At 43.3% G+C, this 19,033-nt stretch overlaps 1 protein-coding gene across 1 annotated transcript in view; it reads right to left on the bottom strand.

Annotated features, from left to right (window-relative positions):
• Nucleotides 1-3,750: 3,750 nt before the first annotated feature.
• The window catches only part of CUNH12orf4 (chromosome unknown C12orf4 homolog), a 39,435-nt gene continuing 24,152 nt past the window's right edge, over nucleotides 3,751-19,033 (bottom strand). The window contains exons 9-13 of the mRNA XM_018557810.1: nucleotides 18,160-18,231; nucleotides 16,447-16,649; nucleotides 9,593-9,650; nucleotides 8,094-8,161; nucleotides 3,751-3,919 (exon numbers count right to left, since the gene is read on the bottom strand). Coding sequence (XP_018413312.1) covers nucleotides 3,827-3,919; nucleotides 8,094-8,161; nucleotides 9,593-9,650; nucleotides 16,447-16,649; nucleotides 18,160-18,231 — 494 coding nt within the window. The 3' untranslated portion in view covers nucleotides 3,751-3,826. The remainder of the gene's footprint in view (nucleotides 3,920-8,093; nucleotides 8,162-9,592; nucleotides 9,651-16,446; nucleotides 16,650-18,159; nucleotides 18,232-19,033) is intronic.

Below are 19,033 nucleotides of genomic sequence, written 5' to 3'. Positions count from 1 at the left end.
TTCACTAATTTTTCCTAAATATATATATATATAAAAAAAAACCCAGTGGTGATTAAATACCACCAAAAGAAAGCTCTATCTGTCCCCAAAAAATGGTATAAAATTCATTCCAATACAGCATTGCATGACGGAATAAATGTCAGTCAAAATATCGCAGCGCTGAATACTGAAAAATGGCCTGGCCAGGAAGGGGGTCTAAACACCTGGTCTTCAAATGGTTAAATTTAAGTTTTACCCTTCCCCAGCAATTTGCCCACAGTGTCAATTATCAGCTTTGATAGGTCAGTCTCCATTGGGGCCTTACAGTCTGACACCGGGCTGATAATTCTGCTCAGACAGGGAAAGCATACAACTGACAGGGTTATTCACAAAAGGATGAAGAGTTTGGAGAAGTGAACAATCTAGGACAACATAGCTGAACTGGAAAGTGAGCTGAATTGGAGAATTTTTCCAAATCAGGTATGTTGTCCTAAGTTGGTCACTTATCCTGCCTTCTCCAAACTCTTCACCACTTTTGTGGATAACCCTGTAAAATAACAGCACACACAGCTATCCCCGATTGATACTACTACTTTAGACAACACAATAGGAGCTGAGATTTAGAATCTTACAAATGTCCATGTTTGGCTGGTTCTCTAAGTCGACTTGTCCTTTTCACATTTCCTTGAAAAAAAAAAATATTCTACTGTCCGGTCCTTCAAGGAAGAAAAGTAAATCCAGTAGCTCAAATCTATGTAATTATTATGTAGAAAATCAGTTTGCGGTGGAGGTGTCCTCCTCCACAAATCTTCTTTCACACTCATGAAATAATTTCCTCCGTGGATGGGCTCATCCTATAGCATCAGCACTATAAATATCCTGCAGGGGAGTGTGTCCAGCCACCGGTCACTAAAGCTATATATCACAGGCGGATATAAACGCCTCTGGTTTAAGGGACCGTTTTAGCATCCCATAATTCCTATAAACCCACATGTCACACAACTGAGAGGTCAAGTCAATTCATGGAAATATCAATTTCCCTTCCCTAATTACATCTTCTACAATGGGCAAAAATAGGATTCTGGAGATAGAGAATAGAAGGGGAAAAAACATGCTATGTGCTCTGATCATCTCATAAAACATTGTAATTATATATAGATAAATATAATGCTGTATTTTATATAGATTAACATACAAGGAGGTGCTATGAACACATCCTAATGGTGAAAACTGTGGACTGTGCCTGCGTAATGTGTGTGTTGAAACAGCCGCCTGTAGTCTCCTTTTAGAAGTCTGTGTGTCAGGGTGCCAATGCAGGAACACAGTACGAAGACAAGGATAGCGTGTGGTCACCCCATAACAGGAAGTGCCTGAACAAGGTCCTTCATGGCAGGATAAGCAGCTATTACATGAATTTAAAAAAACATTTTTAAAATATTGAAAATTACTTTAACCCCTTCGTGACTGACGACGTACAGTGTACGTCGCCAGCATCGGGGCTGTTTAAACAGACTCCCGGTGACTTTTGCCGCCGGGACTCTGTTTAAACTTGTAGAGCCGACTGTCGGCTTTACAACAGAAGCGATCCTGGCGACTTACCTGTCGCCAGATCGCTTCTGCGTCCCGAAGAAAGGGCCACCCCCTTTTTTAAGTAATTTTCAGGTCTAAAATGTGGAATATAACATGGGTACAAAAAATGAAAAAAAGGCCTCAGTCATGAAGGGGTTAAAGATCAACTCTGGAATTTTAAAGCTACCTACCCCCGCACTGCAAGGGTTAAGTGCTCATTTTGTCTAGGGGCTAAAATAAAGCAGATATACTCACCTGATCCTTGGTCCCACTGGGCTGCTAGACTGGTCCTCACAGCCTCTTCTACCCTGGGCTCCAGTGGTTGAAGGACTGCTGACGTCATTCTAATAAAGTCCAATAAGGGGGAAGAGACCACTGAAGGAGCCGGGGATCAGCTGAGTATATCTGTTTTATATGAGCCCAGTAGACAAAACAAGCACTTAACCCTTGCAGTGCAGGAGTAGCTCCACTGCTAGGGGAACATTTTTTTTTTTATATTTATTTTCATAATCGATTAGTTGCTCGATTATTGTTTCGATTAATTGATTAGTTGCATTAAAAAAACCTCTCTCTCCTCCCCCCCAACTAATAGATAATGAGAATAGTTGCCAACTATTTTCATAATCAATTTAATTGATTATTTGTTGCAGCCCTACTTGGTGCCATCTTCCTTTAATTCCTTGCACAGCAGTAATCCAATATAGGTGTCTGGTCAAGTGCTGACACTTTTAAAATGCGGCCATTCCTACAGGAAGGGAAGAACAGAGCATGGCCACATCATTTATTATCCAATAGCAGGGTGGGGTGGGTGCACTGACTGTAATCGGCAGGGAGGTCCAGCAGCTGAATGTGCTGTCTGGCAGGGGTTCCTGGATTACAAAATCCAGCAAATGAACACACATATACACAATGGGGGGAATGTACCAAAACTGGAGCAGACAAAATCCGGAGCAGTTGCCCACGGCAACCAATCAACTTCTCTCTTCAGTTTGTTCAGTTAGGATTTGAAAATAAAAGAGAGAAGCTGATTGGCTGCCATGGGGAACTGGTCCAGATTTTGTCTGCTCCAGTTTTGATAAATTCCCCTCTGTGTATTTTTTGTATTCATTTGAAGTTCATTTTCTAGTATAAAAATAAGTGTACAATAACTCTTTTAGTATCTCCAACCCAGACACTGTCTCGGCATAAGAATAAAGCAATGCTATTAGGAAAACGGTCTACAGGCTAAGCAAAGTCTTCTCCATATTATCTGGCATAGAATAGTGCACAGTGTTCTTTACTGCAAAGTAAAATGTAGAAAATGATGCTGTGCACAATGGTAGTGCAGACATACAAAATACTGGTGTTCCATATCGGTTCTAGCACATGTATTATATACAATCTTGGTCACAGCACAAATGCAGACAAGGATCCGAGGAAATAGCAATATTTTACACATATTTATGTTCACATTTTGCCAGTTCACAGAGTTTTATATGTCCTGTATTTATGTGGGTGCAAAATAGTACACAGTGCCTTAGACAGTATGCAAATCTTACATATTAGTTCCCGCTCCAGAGGAGCTTGAATTCTGATGTCCCTCTCTCACTCATATATGTACAAAGACATCCAATGCCAATGTGGTCAGAACCGGATTAACCTACCAGCATGTTTTTGTATGATGAGAGGAAACCAGAGCTCTTAGATGAGCCAAACACAAACAGGGAATATGTTAGGGTTAGGTTTTAGGGGGGTTAAGTAGCGAGTTTAGTTTTATTCTAGTTACAGGATTGCCTAGGCACCATCACATACTAGGAAGTGTACTGCTATTTTTCAGGAGGAATTCCACTTCTTGAGTTGAGGGCCACTTTAGGCGTTACTTTTCAGGACGTTGAAGATTAAAATTGAAGCGAGGTTGAAAGTTAAGAGTTAGGGTCTAGTTAAGGGATAGCTTACTTGCTACATGCTAGGTGGGAATGTTCATTTAAGGCCTGGATTTTAGAGTTTGGGTGGGGGTAGGCCTCGGTGGTAGAATCAGCCTATGAGTAGAGTTATGGTTTGGTGGTGTAGGGAAGGCTTTTTTCCCACTTTTTGTCTCTTGTATCAAATACTACCAGGTTCTAGTATCTTGGGAATAATAATTCCACAGCCTCTGATGTCCATAATGTGGGCAGGGTGCTGGAGCTTCCAGAGTATCTTCACCGTAACACCGAGAATCTTCCAGAAACGGTCAGTACTGTACCGGCTGATTCCCACGTTAGAAAGAACCCTGAAGATCTGAAATACAGTCTTACTGGTCTCAGCGCTTGGAGGTTAAGGTGAGTGTCGAGGAGACCCGGAAGATCTGCGGAAGCATATTGCTCAGCTGATAGAACATTTCCTCCGAGATATTCTGTGAAGATAAAGTGACATTAGTCATATGCTTAGCAGGAAGCGTCAAGATCCAAGTTATTTAAAGTGCAACTCATACCCTATGATTTTTATTCTTTCTGTTTTTTAAATCAGATATTTTTTTATTATCAAAAATTTTGCATTAATAAACGATACACAAAAAAATAAACATCTAACAATAACAAACAACAAAGAAAGAAAAACAAACAAACCTACAAACCAATTAACACAACCACCCAAATAAACACATATACATCCACCTTGTATATACTGTAGTTCATACAAATATACATTTAAAGCATAGCTAGGGTACCGAAATTTAATCTTACACTCCCATAAAACTCCTTTATTGTGTACGATATTACAGGCAGTCCCTGACTTACAAACGCCCATCTTACGTACAACCAACCCGTACATACGAACCGGGGTCCGAGACGGCAGCCACTGTACCGCGCAGCGTTCCACTAGTAACGGTGCTCGTGCCGACGAGAATTGCAGAAGAGTATTGGGTCTGGATTGTAGTACTGTACCGTACAGTACCCCCTGTCATAACCCTCTATGTGCTGTACAGTATACTGAACACTTATATTTGTCTTCCTCGTCTACTTGTTTGCCTGTAACATTGCCGAAAACAAATCTGATGCAAGTGCTGGTTCTGAACGGGGGCACAGACAGCAAAACAAACGTAACCCTTCTCTATGCTATCCAAAACTAAAAAATGTTTTTTTGGCTGGAGTTACACCTAAAAAATGTACCTGTTCCAACTTACATATATATATATATCCATATCCGTATATCCATCTAGACCAGACTGACGAAAACTTATCTCCACTACTGCCTCTACTTTGATAGGTAGTGCGTTCATACAATACAATCTGATCTAACTCTGAGACCCATTCTGATACTGATGGAGAAGAAGAGGATATCCATTTCCTCACCACCACTCGCCTAGCCGTAAATAGAGCTCAATGTATAGCCATTTTAGTATATGAACCAATCAAAGAGGTATCAAAAATTGCTAATATGCATACTCTAGGCGTGTTATTTAGCAGTATACCAAAAACTGAATAGATAACCTTGAGTACTGCACCCCAATATCGAATCAACTTGTGGCATCTCCACAATAAATGTCCTAATTAACCTTGACCAAAGCCACATTTAGGACACGTAGAATCACTCTTAACCCCTATTTTAAATAGAAATCCTGGGGTGCGATATATGTCTTATGTAAAATGAACATTTGAGTGAGTCTGTGGGATAATGATTTTTATCTCGTATTGGATAGAACAGGAAAGCTTTCAAATCTTTGTCAGTTTACAGGTTTCAATGGAACAGGAAATGATGGGAAATCTCCTAATGGGGACACCTGTTTTGGAAAAAGGAAAGATTTCCTGCCACTTTAGGGAGATTTCCTCTTACCGTTGTGTCTCCAGGGCAGGAAGTTTGAGTGAATTTCCCTAACGGGATGCAATGGATCCAAAAGCAACTGGCTTTGGCTAGCCAGCTTTTACTGCATACAACCGGCCTTCAAAAGGTGCCTTGAAGGGAATCAAGGAGGTGTCAAAAAAGCAACGGTGCAACACCAATGGTTTATAAGTCCAAAAGATCATTTATTTAAAGTTACAACATCCAAAAATACAATCCATCACATTTGGGGGGAAAAGAGGGGGGTATAGGGTACTCCCTATTTCAGCCCTGATGCCTATGACCCCATAATGTGTTGGTTTATCTCGAATGTTTTAAAAGGTGAAATAAATGATCATCTAGACTTCTAAACCATTGATGTGGTGGTGCTCCTGCTTCTTTTTCACCTCCAGCCGTAAATACCAGGCAGAGATTCTAGCCATTCCCAACTATCCAAGGTTAAAAAAAAAAAAAAGTTCTGTCTTGAGTTCCAATATTATATATTGTCTTATCCATTAAACAAGCAGTTATAACGTTGGCCATTTCAGTGTCCAGAGGACTTGTGATTATAGAGAAGGGTTAATATTAATTATCATAGGCTCCTCATATTTTCCTGCTCAGGCCTGTGAGTGCAGACGGTTGGCGATGTGAATACTTATCATTGTTTCAGGCTGCTCTGAATGACACTTCCTGTTAATATAGATGATCTCACCAGACAAAGAAATAAAGCCACATTCTAAGAGAGAGATTTCCTTTTCATCTTCGTCACAGTGTCGCCTGCTCGTGATTTAATGAGCGCTTTGGGAACACAAAGCCCTCCCCAGCCAACTGCCCGGCGCTCATACAGTCGAATTGTTTTCTGGGGATCGAACAAATACTTATTGTATTAATGGTTCTGTTTGCCATTCAGACGGCAGCTGGGACGTGACACATTACAGTGCTTAACCTGCAACACTAAAGAGAACCCGGCATCTAAAAGTGTATGTAGACCCGAACAATGGACTTCACTTTTTGCTCCTTTTGGTCTATTACATATAATAATGAACGCGCTTTGTTAAATATGTACGGAAAGTTAAAAAAATATACCTGTAGATCCTCCCAGAAATCCACAGAGTGATCCTCCTCCTTGTGATCTCACTCTTATAGGTTAGCATTGTTCCCAGCTCTCTCTGCGTACTACAGAACACCTCCCCACTATGTTAAAACACTTCCTGTCCTAGGGTCAATGTGAGCCACTCGGTGGCCCCTGGGACTTGTCCAGCCATGAGTGGTTGAACTCGATGGACTTGTGTCTTTTTTTCAACCTATGTAACTATGCACGAGGTTATTTTGTTTCTCTCTAACCCAAATGAAGCCAGCATAGCAGAATGTATGGTCCAGTCTAAGCCAGCATCTTCCACAATATGTTCCAAAGATGCCAATCACCGCTAAATAATGCCTTCACCCGCAGAACTAAAGTGTTCTCTTTAGCTTTGCCAAAACAGCTCATTAAGCCCAACATACGGTTAATCCTGTCACACAGATGTGCGGTTATTGGAAGATCCAGCTCAACAATGAGGGCTGTGTATACGGCCAGGTAACAGGAGATCCAGAGGCTGAATACAGGTGAATTTGACCCATTCACTAGAGGCAGACAACGTGAGCATTGTTGGAGCAAGGGTGGGAATTTGGTTTCAGCTTTGTTGTGGGTTATTCTTGCTACTGAACAAAAGAAGAGAATTCTAGAGATAAAGTGCCATGTAAGAGGAGGACTGAAGGAGAGGCAAAGCATGCAAAGGATTACAATATCACATGGGATCTTATAGTATCATATATTTGTATATAAAGAAGAAAGCCACATGAGAATCATCAGTTTCTAAAGGGGTAAAAAAAAGGATGACGACTGATGGAAGAGAGAGATGTAGACTTTATACGAGTCAAAGGCACAGGCAACTACAATGGCAAACAAACAGCGGGGGAAACATCACAAAAAAACTGAACTCCATCAAAATGGAAAAAAAAAAATGTATAGTTTCTAATGGCAGAACTGTTTAGACCTCTTAAAGGGCAAGAGAGGTGTACTTCCACACAGAGAGGAAAGGTCCTTCTCTGCAGCATGTTAGCAGGGGGCAGACTTTCTATTCAGGCTGTGGATGCCTTGTAAAGAAAACCAACTGCAAACCGACCTTTGTTTTTGCTGAAATGTATTTAGCCAATTTAAAAAGGAAGCGTACCCGCCAGTTTAATGTCTCCCACATTACTGCTAAGGCCTACCAACAGTTAACGTTGCCAGCGAGCTTATTTCAGCTCTCAACTGAACTTTCAAGCCCTCAAATGGCTGGTGTCATACCTCATCATATGTACAGAACCATGGCAATTGCAATCCAACTAGAAGCTAAGATGGCGCCTTTCTTGGCTGTAAGGAATTGGAGGTTATTGTTCTGCTTTAAACTTAGAGTTCAGTTAGGCTTAAATGGCATATGATGTGGGACCTAACCTTTATGGTTTCATTATATTTAGTACATTTCAGGTTTCATTATATTTTTTAAGAGCAATCCACCTGAACTGTACAGGTTTTTCATTTGAACCCGGTAAGGAGTGCAGCAGGATACATCTTGACATAACTGACACCTGCAGACACAATGAGAAGGCTAGGAGCTAGTAGGACTTGCCACCAGCTAATGATGGTCTGTAGATGGCAGTGAACTGGTAAAATATTGATTCCTGAAAATCTCTCATCTTTAGGTACATTACTTTGGTGTAAATATATAGAAGCCAATTATAAAAGTTACCTGCGGTACAAGAAACTGCACCGTCCTGGACACCCCTCCATCCCAGGAAACCATTTCCATCATGAAACCTGCAAAACAAACTTCATGCTTAGCCTTAACCAGTCTTGATCACTCAGCAAATATGTGGTATTGGCCCTATATGTTTAATACAATAGGCCTCATCTACAACAATTCATATGAACTGTTTTCTACAAAGGAGTCATACTGCTTGACATTTCGGGTAGTCTTATCTGGCCACTGTTGGGGGTTGGGATAGAGGGTACATTATATGCGCCTGGCACTTTGATGTCTGTCAAGTAAGAGAAAGATAACAGAAGGCGGACTAGCTACAGAACAGGCTCATATCTCATTGCTCACTGTTCTCAGTCAGAAGTCTGTCCATCAGTCTTTGTTTACCTTGCATGTTACAATGTGTTTGTACTGTACAATCTCCTGTAGCTTTACAAACAGCACATACTGCAAATGCTTGTGTAGACACTACAATGTTTGTAAAGCTTACAAGAGACTTTGCAGAGATTGTACAGTCAAACAGTAATGTACATGGCCAATCTAAGACGCTTTAATGGAGGGATGCATAGACCAATAATTTGCATAAACCCATAAGTTCAGAAATTGTGTCAGATCAGTGACAGGCAATGTTGCATTGGTTGCTTCGTGTTACTGCACAGTGCTCCTTTCCTTGCAATTAAAGGCCATCTCTGGGCAAAGCTCCTGCCACTACCATTCCTCCCTTTTGCCCATTGACAAGTTATAAATAAAACAAATACCATTGGAAACCTTTTCTGTACCCAACCGAACTCCTCTGTTGCCACTTTCTGGTGTGCAAACTGGTGATCCAGCACTCTGCAGTCTGTGCTGACACTGACCTGTAGACACTTTGTGATGTCATCATGCTGCTGCAAGTCTCCTGGTGCTTGGAGGACCTCTGTGGCTGTACAGCCAATAGGAGATGTCCACATCACCCAAGCCTTTACAGCTGCGAGGTCCTCTCAGGAACCAGAAGACTGCAGTGGCATGATGAAATCACAAAGAGGCAACCCAAAGAAGGACCCTCCTCATCTGCAGTGAAGAAGAAATAAGACTAGGGACCTGGAGTGTCACATGATTTAGGTAAGTAAAAGGGGCTTTTAGATTAGGTTATTTTTAAACATAGCAATTAGTTTGGGGGTAGGAGGTTTATGCCCAGAGTTCAACTTTAATATACAAAGTACAGACATTACGGCATCCTCAGTTGACCCAGCACATTTACCGGCGACGTGCTCAGGAAAGCTCAAGGAGCCGCGGATGCTGGCAGAATGTCACTGCCGACGAGAGACGTGAGTTTTATCAAACAGGTCATGAAAACTATCCAATCTTTTTTTTCCCATCTAAGTTAGAATGTGAATATTCCATCGGCTCGGAGCCCACGGAGCACACGCACTGATTGTACCTTGAAACAATGGGACCCAGAGACGTGTGTGAAGAGGGGGGATGCCATAAAATGTCAGGGCCTGCCTTACCTTTGACACACTTAAACACCAGTTCGGCCCTCTTCAGACACCATGGTATAGTCATTTCCTAGAGAGACAGAAGAAATGCAGTCAGGAAGTGTCTTTATTATGATCAATAGGTGCTGAGGGCTGGGAATTTATACAGCACGCTTGTCACACTACGTGCGTCTGTGCAAGGGATTTCTAACTTAGCAACTCCATCTTGTGTCAGCATTGAGCATAATGAGACCCTTATTTATTCATCTCTTTCTGTATGTATGCATGCATCTCTACATGTTTATCTATCTATTGTTAATAGAATAGCAATAACATGAAAGAGCAAGCATAGAAAGGGTGAGTCACATAAAAATGTAAGTTGATCTTTCTGAAAACACAACAATTCCGTTTCGAGTTCAGGTCCATTTTTACTTTTTTTTGCTGTAACTACTAAATATCTGCACTCTGGGGCATGGGCAAGGGGTGGGTGAGCACCTTCTCTGGAAACTCTGATCTGCATTCTACATTTAAAAGCCCACCGCATGCAGAAGTGATTGCTGCTAGCTGTCAGACCGGGGTGCGTTGTTCCTGGTGATCACCACCACAGCTTATGACATGACAGTAAACAAACTTTCCCCGGGTTCAGCTGTCAGACTATTTCTTCCACTTGCTGTGCACACAGAAACAAAATTCATTTTTTTTTAAAGACAACTACATTGTTAACAAAAAACAATATGATTTTGTTTTCTTACATGTCTGTTCATTTGTCAGTTTATAAAAGAACTTTAATGTTTAAACATTGTACCAAATAAAAGCCTTATATGTTCTTAAAACACAATGTACAAATTATTGCGGTATGCAAATTAGTCATAGAGTTACTGTCAAATTAACCAATGTGTATTGTCACTGCTAGATTTGTTTTGACCGTCCAGGTATCATCTGGTGGCCATCACCATGTGGTGATGAAGGAGTTAAAGGAAATTGGCTGCTGAGGAGTGCTTAGTGGCCATTGTAAATGATACAAGCATTTTGCTAGAAGAACCATAAATCCAGAAGCATTATTTGTTTCTCAAAGTGTGCCTGTCGTCATAACTTATCTGCCTACACGGGACACATGCTTCCACTTCATGCTGTCAACACCGGAGTAGGCGTCTCTGACAGCGGTTTCAGCCCTGTGTTTTGGATAACGATAACAACCGGCATTCTAAAAAGGACACTTTTATGGCTTTTGCCCTACGCTAGTCTCACTCTTGTCATGGGTGGAGGTGACTCAGTTCAAAAAAAAGTTTTGAAAGTGATTATTTAATAAGGTCGATTAGAAGAACGGTGGGGGGTGGTGGCAACAGTAACAAAACAGTTTAACAAAACAGATTTCCATTGACATTTTTCTAAGTTCGAAAATGCACACACTTAAAGTTTACACCTGCGCAAAATAATAATAATAATTAAAAAAAAAGATATATTCAGTACATCTTAGCAATACAACCTATTTCCTCATCCAAATTACAAAAAAATACCCGTTGATCTGTCGGAGGTTGAATTGCTCCACAGTGTATGCAGCTACAGAGGTCAGTGAGGGCTTATTTTAAAGCTCATTTATTTCTTGAATGCCCATGACCTGGCCACAGGTTCAATTTAAGGCGTGCTTAAATGCAACACAATAATATCATTGGTAAGTACATTTCACTGCACTTTAACCACTTCAAGACCGGGTGTTTAGACCCCCTTCCTAGCCAGGCCATTTTTCAGTATTCAGCGCTGCGGTACTTTATATGACATTTATTCCATCATGCAACGCTAAACTGAAATGAATTTTATACCATTTTTTGGGGATAGATAGACCTTTCTTTTGGTGGTAATCATCACTTTTAATTTTTTACTATATTAAGGAAAAATTATTGAAAATTTTTGGGAAAAAAAGTTTCCCCCCCATTATATTAGGAAACAATGATTATTACCCATATTTTTGGTAAAATATAAAAGACAGGGTCACGTCGGGTAAATAGACACCAAACATGTCATGCTTTAAAATTGCGCGCACCCGCGAAATCGCAAAAAACTACCATACCCAAAATTGACCATAGGCGACGCTTTAAAAGCTTTTACAGCTCATCACTTTAGTGTTATCAGTGATTGATGGCCCTAGAATTATTGCTCTCATTCAGACGTTCGCGGCGATATGTAACATGTGCGGCGTAATGGGTGAAATCGTCGTTTTCGCACGTATGCGCACCCGACGCTTGTTTGCATGTGTGTATGTATGGGTGAGGGCTTTAAAAATTTTTTTTTACTTTACATTTTTGGGGGGAAAACTTAAATTTTTCTTTTTCCTATTTTTTTTCCCCACTTAACTTTATTGCTATCACATAGGGGGCTAAGAAAACCCCCTTATGTGATAGCAAAATATGTGGCATGTCCTCTTTATAGGAGACATCAGGGGTCTCCAAGACCCCTAATGTCACCTAGGACCCCCCTGAAGAAGCTGATGAAGCAGAGATTTGCTTCATCAGCTTCTCTCCAGCATCTGAAGCTGGAGAGTGACACAAGAATGCGGAAGTGATGTAATATACACCACTTCCGCATTCTTACAGCGGAGAGGGGACCGGAGGGAGGTCGTGTACCGACCTCCCTCTGATCCCCTGTGACACAGACAGTATGCTGGTCCCGGGCTCACACCGGGCACAGTGTAGCCCGGAACCAGCGTGACAGCGGGAGGGGAGGGGGCGCACATCCCGGGACCTCATACAAGCGATCCGCCAGCTCTATAGCCGACGGATCGCTTGTATATTAACGGGCATCGCTGTCCGTTTTAAAATATCGGCATTTCCCGATCGCACGCACCCAGGGACGTGCGCGAGGGGGCGTGGCTGAGCGGACGTCTAAAGACGCCCGCTCAGATCTAGAGAGCTCCTGGCTGGCCGGGAAGTGCCGGGAAGGGTCACGGAAGGACATATACTCACCTCCTCCCTTGACCCAAAGCTTATTATTTCACGAGCTACAGCTCGGGGTATACTGAGACGCCGCTGTCGGGATCCACCCGGCTGCATGAGTGACAGCTGGCTCTGCCTATCTAGAGGCAGAGCCAGCTGTACCCGCCCCCTCCCCCGTCCGTTCCTCCACTCAGCGCTGGAGGAACGGAGCGGGGAGGGCGGAATCCCTGCAGGGAGATGATCGAGAAGTGAGCGAGCGACGGTCTGCGTTCGCTCACTTCCCAATCTATTGAGCCGACGTGTGACAGTTTCATTCCAGACGGCGGGCAAATCGCTAAATAAGCACGTATGAGAGTTCCATAGGAGGTGTTCAGATGTTAGGTTAGGGACAAGATACAGTACTAGCAGGGTCCATAGTCGGTGGGGTGGAGGCTGGCCTTCAGTCCCCTCCAAGTGCCCAGAGCACGGAGGCTTCCGTGACAGACTGCACTTGAAATATTAACAATATTAATATTAACATGCTAAACAAAGAAAACATTAAGCAAAGGACTGAACACTAAACAGATCTGCAGAAAGAAAGACTGTCTGTGTTACCCCCTGCAACAATTAATGTGTTACCATTTATCCTTTAACTTGAAACTGGAAAGGGAATCACTGCACTCTGATTGGTTGTTCCCAACAACACCTCCACTTTCCTTTTCTCAGGTTCTTTATTGCCATTGCCAGAACACAAAATTGTCTCCTCAGTCAGATTATCGGTTAACACATACAAAACAACAACGTGGTGATTTGGCCAACGTCAAAAATATAATTTGCGCGTCACAAAGTTCACACGACAGCTTGGAAACCCAATTCCTGCAACTGTGCTCCTGAGAGTTTGTGGTCGCAGTGGATGTTCCAAATCAGGGCAGCGAACCATAAACGGCACTTCAAAAGGATGAAAAAAAAAACCTGCCATTAAACTGAGAGAGCGCATCGGGGCATCCTAGTCTGGGTCAAGGAGTTCCTCCTTTGCTACGTGCGTTGTACACCTCCTACACATGTTCCGTACTGAACGCTTTGGCTTCACACTTGCCTTTTTCTTTCCTCTTTTTGGCTTGTCAGGGAAAATGATTCCACTTGTGGTGTTGGTGGTGAAACAAGGGGGCAATAAATGAAATAGCACCGTGCCATATGCTGCACAGAACGTTAGAATTTGCTTTATTACAGCCTACGGCTTGACTTTTTTTTTGCTGCTCGAAAGGTGTACAGACTTAGCTTAGCCACAAAGATGTTGCTGGAGCAAGGAACAATTATCACTTTATTATAATCACATTGGAAGGATTATGCTGCTAGAATAAACCCCAGTTTAGTAAATGTCAGCTGCGTGGAAATATTCCATGTTCTTTGTTTAATAACAGAAAGACTAAGAAGATTCATGGTTTCATTAAAGGAGAACTATGAGATGAGTGCTTTCCACTCTCCTCATAGTTCTAGCCGACCTGTGACAATGAGACTGTCACAGGTCGGCTCAGTAGATCGGGAGGTGAGCGAACACATACCGGGTTCGCTCGCCTCTCGATCCTGTCACGGCTCTCTGCCGTGACAGGGGGAGGGGCTGGATTCCCCTCTCCCCGCTCAGATCTGCCAGCGCTGACTGGCGGAACGGACAGGGGAGGGGGCGGGTACAGCTGGCTCTGCCTCTAGATAGGCAGAGCCAGCTGTCACTCACGCAGCTGGGCGGATCCCGTCATCTAAGTCGGCGTCTCAGTATACCGCGAGCTACAGCTAGTTTGTGTCCTCCCGTTACCCTAAGGAGAACTATGGGGAAAAACACTGACCCCATAGTTCTCCTTTAAATGTACTGAAATCTCCTGAATTATGTGGAAACGATGGACAGAATTTGCACACGTTTTTAAAAGTGAAACTAAAGTCAGTTTATTTCTTTTCAGAGTTTGTTTTCCAGATAAACATGCTAAAGTGATCAGCTTCAAGAGACTCTATCACACTACGTTTATACAGGTGCCAAAGGGGTGGTAAAAACAGCAAGTTGATCCATGCTTTTGCCACCCAACCTATAATCTAACATTGTGGCCACTCAGGTTTGTACACATGGTGTGGCAAATTTTAAACAGCATGTCTGTGTTTGGCAGGCCGTGCTGCTTGATGAATGTAATCCTTGCAATCAACGGGACCACTGTGCAACCGTGTGCCAACCACTTGGCATGTGGTTGCTGCAAGGTACTGCAATGAAAAATCCATCTTGGGACCATAACATAAAGGGTGCAGCATCGCATCCTTAATGCAAACCGCAAGCTCAACCTCACTCCACAAAGCGATTCATTGCAGTTGGCTTTTCGGAGGGCAGTAAAAATCAGCCGCAGGTGTAAACGAGGCCCTTCTTTGTCCACTCAGGGCAGTGACAGATTCTCTTAGGCTGGGTTCACACCTGGGCGTACGGAATATGTGCATTTGCCCCGTGTTTTTACAGCGATTTGCGGTAAAAGAAACGCGTGACAAACACGTTTCCGAGGGCTATCCGGCTGTATCCTAATAAATACGCGTGGCAAATACGCCCCAAAGAAGCTCCTGTACTTCTTTGGGCGTAGGGCATTTTTCGGCGCGTTCCTACGCATTGTAAAACGCCCAGGTGGGAACCATGCCCATAGGCAATCATTGGCTTTCACATGTTGAGCGTTTTACAGCGCGTAGGAACACGCTGTAAAACGCCGAGGTGTGAACTAGGCTTTATAACAAATACCTTCTTTCCATTCACTTTCTGCAAGCTACTCCCTGCTTTATGGGATAATAGGACCTCTCTCCCAGGATGCAGTTCTCAGAACTGATCATCCAATAATCAGGCTTGAACACTGACCAACTGGAGGAAGATGCTAACGTCAAACTCCAGTCAGCCTTAAAGATAGCGAGGATTGAACTGCTCAGTCAGTAGGCTGGAGGCAGGGAGATTACCAAGTGAGAAAAACTTCAGCGGGGGGGGTGAGAAGATAGTGGTATTCAGCATTGCTGATTTACATTATAATGTATTGCTGGGACTTGTAGTCCCGCATAGCTGGTGGTATTTTGCATTGCTGTATGAAGATTATACAGCAATGCAGAATAGCACCAACTATGCATGACTACAAGTCCCAGCAATACATTATATTATTAAGTAGGGATGCACCAGTGAAAATACTGGGCATTTTCACGATTACTCGCAGATACTGGCACTACATTTTTAAACTGAAGCAGCTGCCTGAGGTCCCACGCTTGCTGGGGACCTCGGCAGCCTTCCTGTTAACCACATGGTGCCTGTTTATAGTGCCTTTCCCATGGCAGTAGGGGGGGGGGGGGGGGCGCATCATGGTTTCTTGCACCGGGGCCCTGAAGTTTCTAGTTACGCCTCTGCCCAGGGATTGGTATTGGTGCAAAGAATGGCGCTGACATTATGATGACATTAGATTGTAAGCCCTCAGTGGCAGGGCCCTCCTTACCATCTTGTCTTGAATTGTATTGTGACTGTAATGTCTGCCTTATATTGTAAAGCGCTGCGCAAACTGTTGGCGCTATATAAATCCTGTATAATAATAATCTGCACCCCTGTATGTGCATGTGGGGCACCCTGGTGGTGCTCTGAGCTCACAGTTTGTCCTCACAGTCTGTCCTCAGTCTTCTGGGTTGAATAAGGCTGTATGTCATTTAATACGAAAAACTGAGGACATCTAAAAAGGTCAAAATGAATTACTGCAGGGGACAAAACCGGAGAAGAGGTGGAGATTTCAGGTAGAGCTGCTTTTTTGTTTTAAACCCCTGCTGGGGAACGAATTAAACACATTTTCAGGAGTTGTCCTTTAAATCTCACTTCTTTAAGTTAATCAATTTTGACCTTCACCATGCTGAACAGGCTAAAGTTTAATAATAGAAGATAATAAGGTCTGATTTGTGTTGATGGACAACCCTGCTTTTACCCCAGCATCTTACCTCAGACATTTCATGGACAAGCAGCAGGGGAATGTTGATAGTGGTAACATCGTGGGTGCAGCACACCTTCAAGATGTTTCTCAAGCCCATAATGGCTGGATCCCGGGCGGTTATATTCCCGCTTCTCACATTGTCATCCACGCAAAGGTGAAAAACCACATGACATTCAGACAGGTTGGAGTGCCGTGAGACATAAAATTCCCCTAGAAAAATGCAAGTGGTAAGAATAAAATACATGTGACTGGTAAAATAAATAAAAGGAAATTGGGGGTGTTGCCCATGGCAAACACAGGGTTGTGTGAATCCTATCACCCGACACCCGGGACATGCAGTTCTGTACGCCATGCAATTTTTTTTTTTACACTTAGCCCTGCTGCGGGCAAGCAGGGCTAAATGTAGAGCTTGTTTTGTACAAGTGATCTGGGCGACTGTTTAGCATACAGGGGTACAGGTACTCTTAAAAACTAAGACCACACAGGGACTCATATACACACATGCGCACACAGACACAAAGTTTGAACATGATGGACCTGTGTCTTTATTGAACCTCAAAGCTCAGGCTGAACACAATCTTAGCTGGGAGGCAATTCTGCAGGCAGCCCTCAGAGGACCCCCCTCCCCACCCACCTCCACTGCTGCTGAGAGTGCGATGGGTCCAGTGGGGAGGAGAAAGTGAAAAGGCAAGAGGGGGCGGAGGGAACTGGGCAGGAGGTGGTGGCGGGTATAAGGGCGCGCCTTTGTTCTACGACCCTAGAATGGAAAGTGCGTCCTTATACATTACCTGCTTTCTGCTTGTGTTATCTTCTCGTTGCAGTGACAAACCCGTGTGGAGGAGCTAGGCTGGGCTGCGGGCACATCTGCCGCTCCCAGCCATTAATCCTTATGGCATTGTATGTGTGTGCTGCCCACATTGCACTGTGTGCCATATTGTGGTAGCCAGGCAGAGGCACTCTAACACGCCCAATGTGCAGTAAAGGCTAAGTTCACTTTATTATTTATTTGTGAAAATGGAATTACCCGCTCATATATGTCCCCCTCTCGCTCCCCTGCTATAGTTGCCTTTCGGCGAATGGTCCTTCCCCTCTGCCAGAACGGGCATACTATCCATACCCCCTACAGCCATCCAGAGCAGCACTGCACTATGGATTTTGAATTTTGCGAGCACTCATTGGTCAGCATGATCACCTGACAGCGCTGACCAATTAGAAGTGCTTCTTAGCATGGTTAGATACGATTATGATTGTTTTGTATCAGTACAAGTAGATTGTCATGATCATGTCATGATTGGGCCCCCACTTTAGTCCTTGAACAAGTAGTTTTAAAAAAAATGTCAACACCCCTGCAACCAATCAGGCAACAGCTTTCTCTTTCTAATTTGCTATTGAAAAATGACAGCTAAAGTCCATGCGGATCCCGACTGCTAGTGTCAAATCTGAACTCCAGGCAAAAACTTTTCTGCAGGTGGCCTGTAGTGGAAGGACCTGCTGAGTCCTTCCTACAGCTCTGCACAGGCTATGTATATGTCAGTAAGGATGTCACCGCCACTTTTACAAGGTTGTGTCTGTGTTTGCAAAGGCATTTGGTGCACAGAAAGGAGATTTATATACCTGTGTGACTATTAAGGATATTTTCACATAAAGCATGTTTGCTATTTGATATAAACCTGTCACATGACCTGATGCAAAAAGGCAATTGAACAAGGCATGCACTTACCTGGTAATAAATTGGACTGGTTCCGCTCACTGCTTTTTACTTTATCACGTGCTTCATTCTCACTGGTGGAATCTGCAACAACATATAAAACAGAAACAAACTTTAACAAGGAAAACAAACTTTTTTGTTCTTTTTGACATTAAAGGAATGCTTCCGTCAGAAAGGTAAATATGAGACAAAAAAGTGACAGGTATAGGGAATGTTTTTTCCTGTTTAATCCCTTTTTACACCACTAAGAAAAGGAAAAAATATCAAAAGGGAAAATGTTTTTCATTATAACTAAAATATACAAAATAAGAAAGAATCTAAAGAGACCAGCAGATACATGGGTGGCAAGCCAACTTAAAATGAAACCTGTTATTTGTGGCCAAGTAGTATTCTGAAATCTACCTTTTGTCTTGAATTCCCCGATAAATAACAGCGCACTGTGTTCTACAGTGTAAGATCTAAGGCACTGCTGCATCTGATTGCTAGCCTCAGGAGATTTGGACTGAGCTTTGGTGCTGCTCATTGTTCTCCTTGCTGGAGACGAAGCTGTACCTGAGCACCCGCAGTGCAAGGATTTCCCTGCTTCTGCCTTATCCATTCTGTTGTTCTGTGCTTTGATTATTTTTTCAAGTAATATTAACCCCTTCGTGACTGACGACATACAGTGTACGTCGCCAGCATCGGGGCTGTTTAAACAGACTCCCGGCGACTTTTGCCGCCGGGAGTCTGTTTAAACTTGTAGAGCCGACTGTCGGCTTTACAACAGAAGCGATCCTGGCGACTTACCTGTCGCCAGATCGCTTCTGCGTCCCGAAGAAGGGGCCGCCCCCCCCGCCGGACACCCCCGCCGTGCTTCCCGGGCTCCGTTGCCCCTCCTACGGGCCCG

The sequence above is a fragment of the Nanorana parkeri genome, unplaced genomic scaffold (assembly GCF_000935625.1).
Source record: "Nanorana parkeri isolate BGI_ZX_2015 unplaced genomic scaffold, ASM93562v1 scaffold14, whole genome shotgun sequence".
In the NCBI taxonomy this organism is placed as follows: Eukaryota; Metazoa; Chordata; class Amphibia; order Anura; family Dicroglossidae; genus Nanorana; species Nanorana parkeri.
The sequence above is the reverse complement of the archived record's forward strand: the minus strand, read 5'-3'. Positions and strand labels throughout refer to the sequence as shown.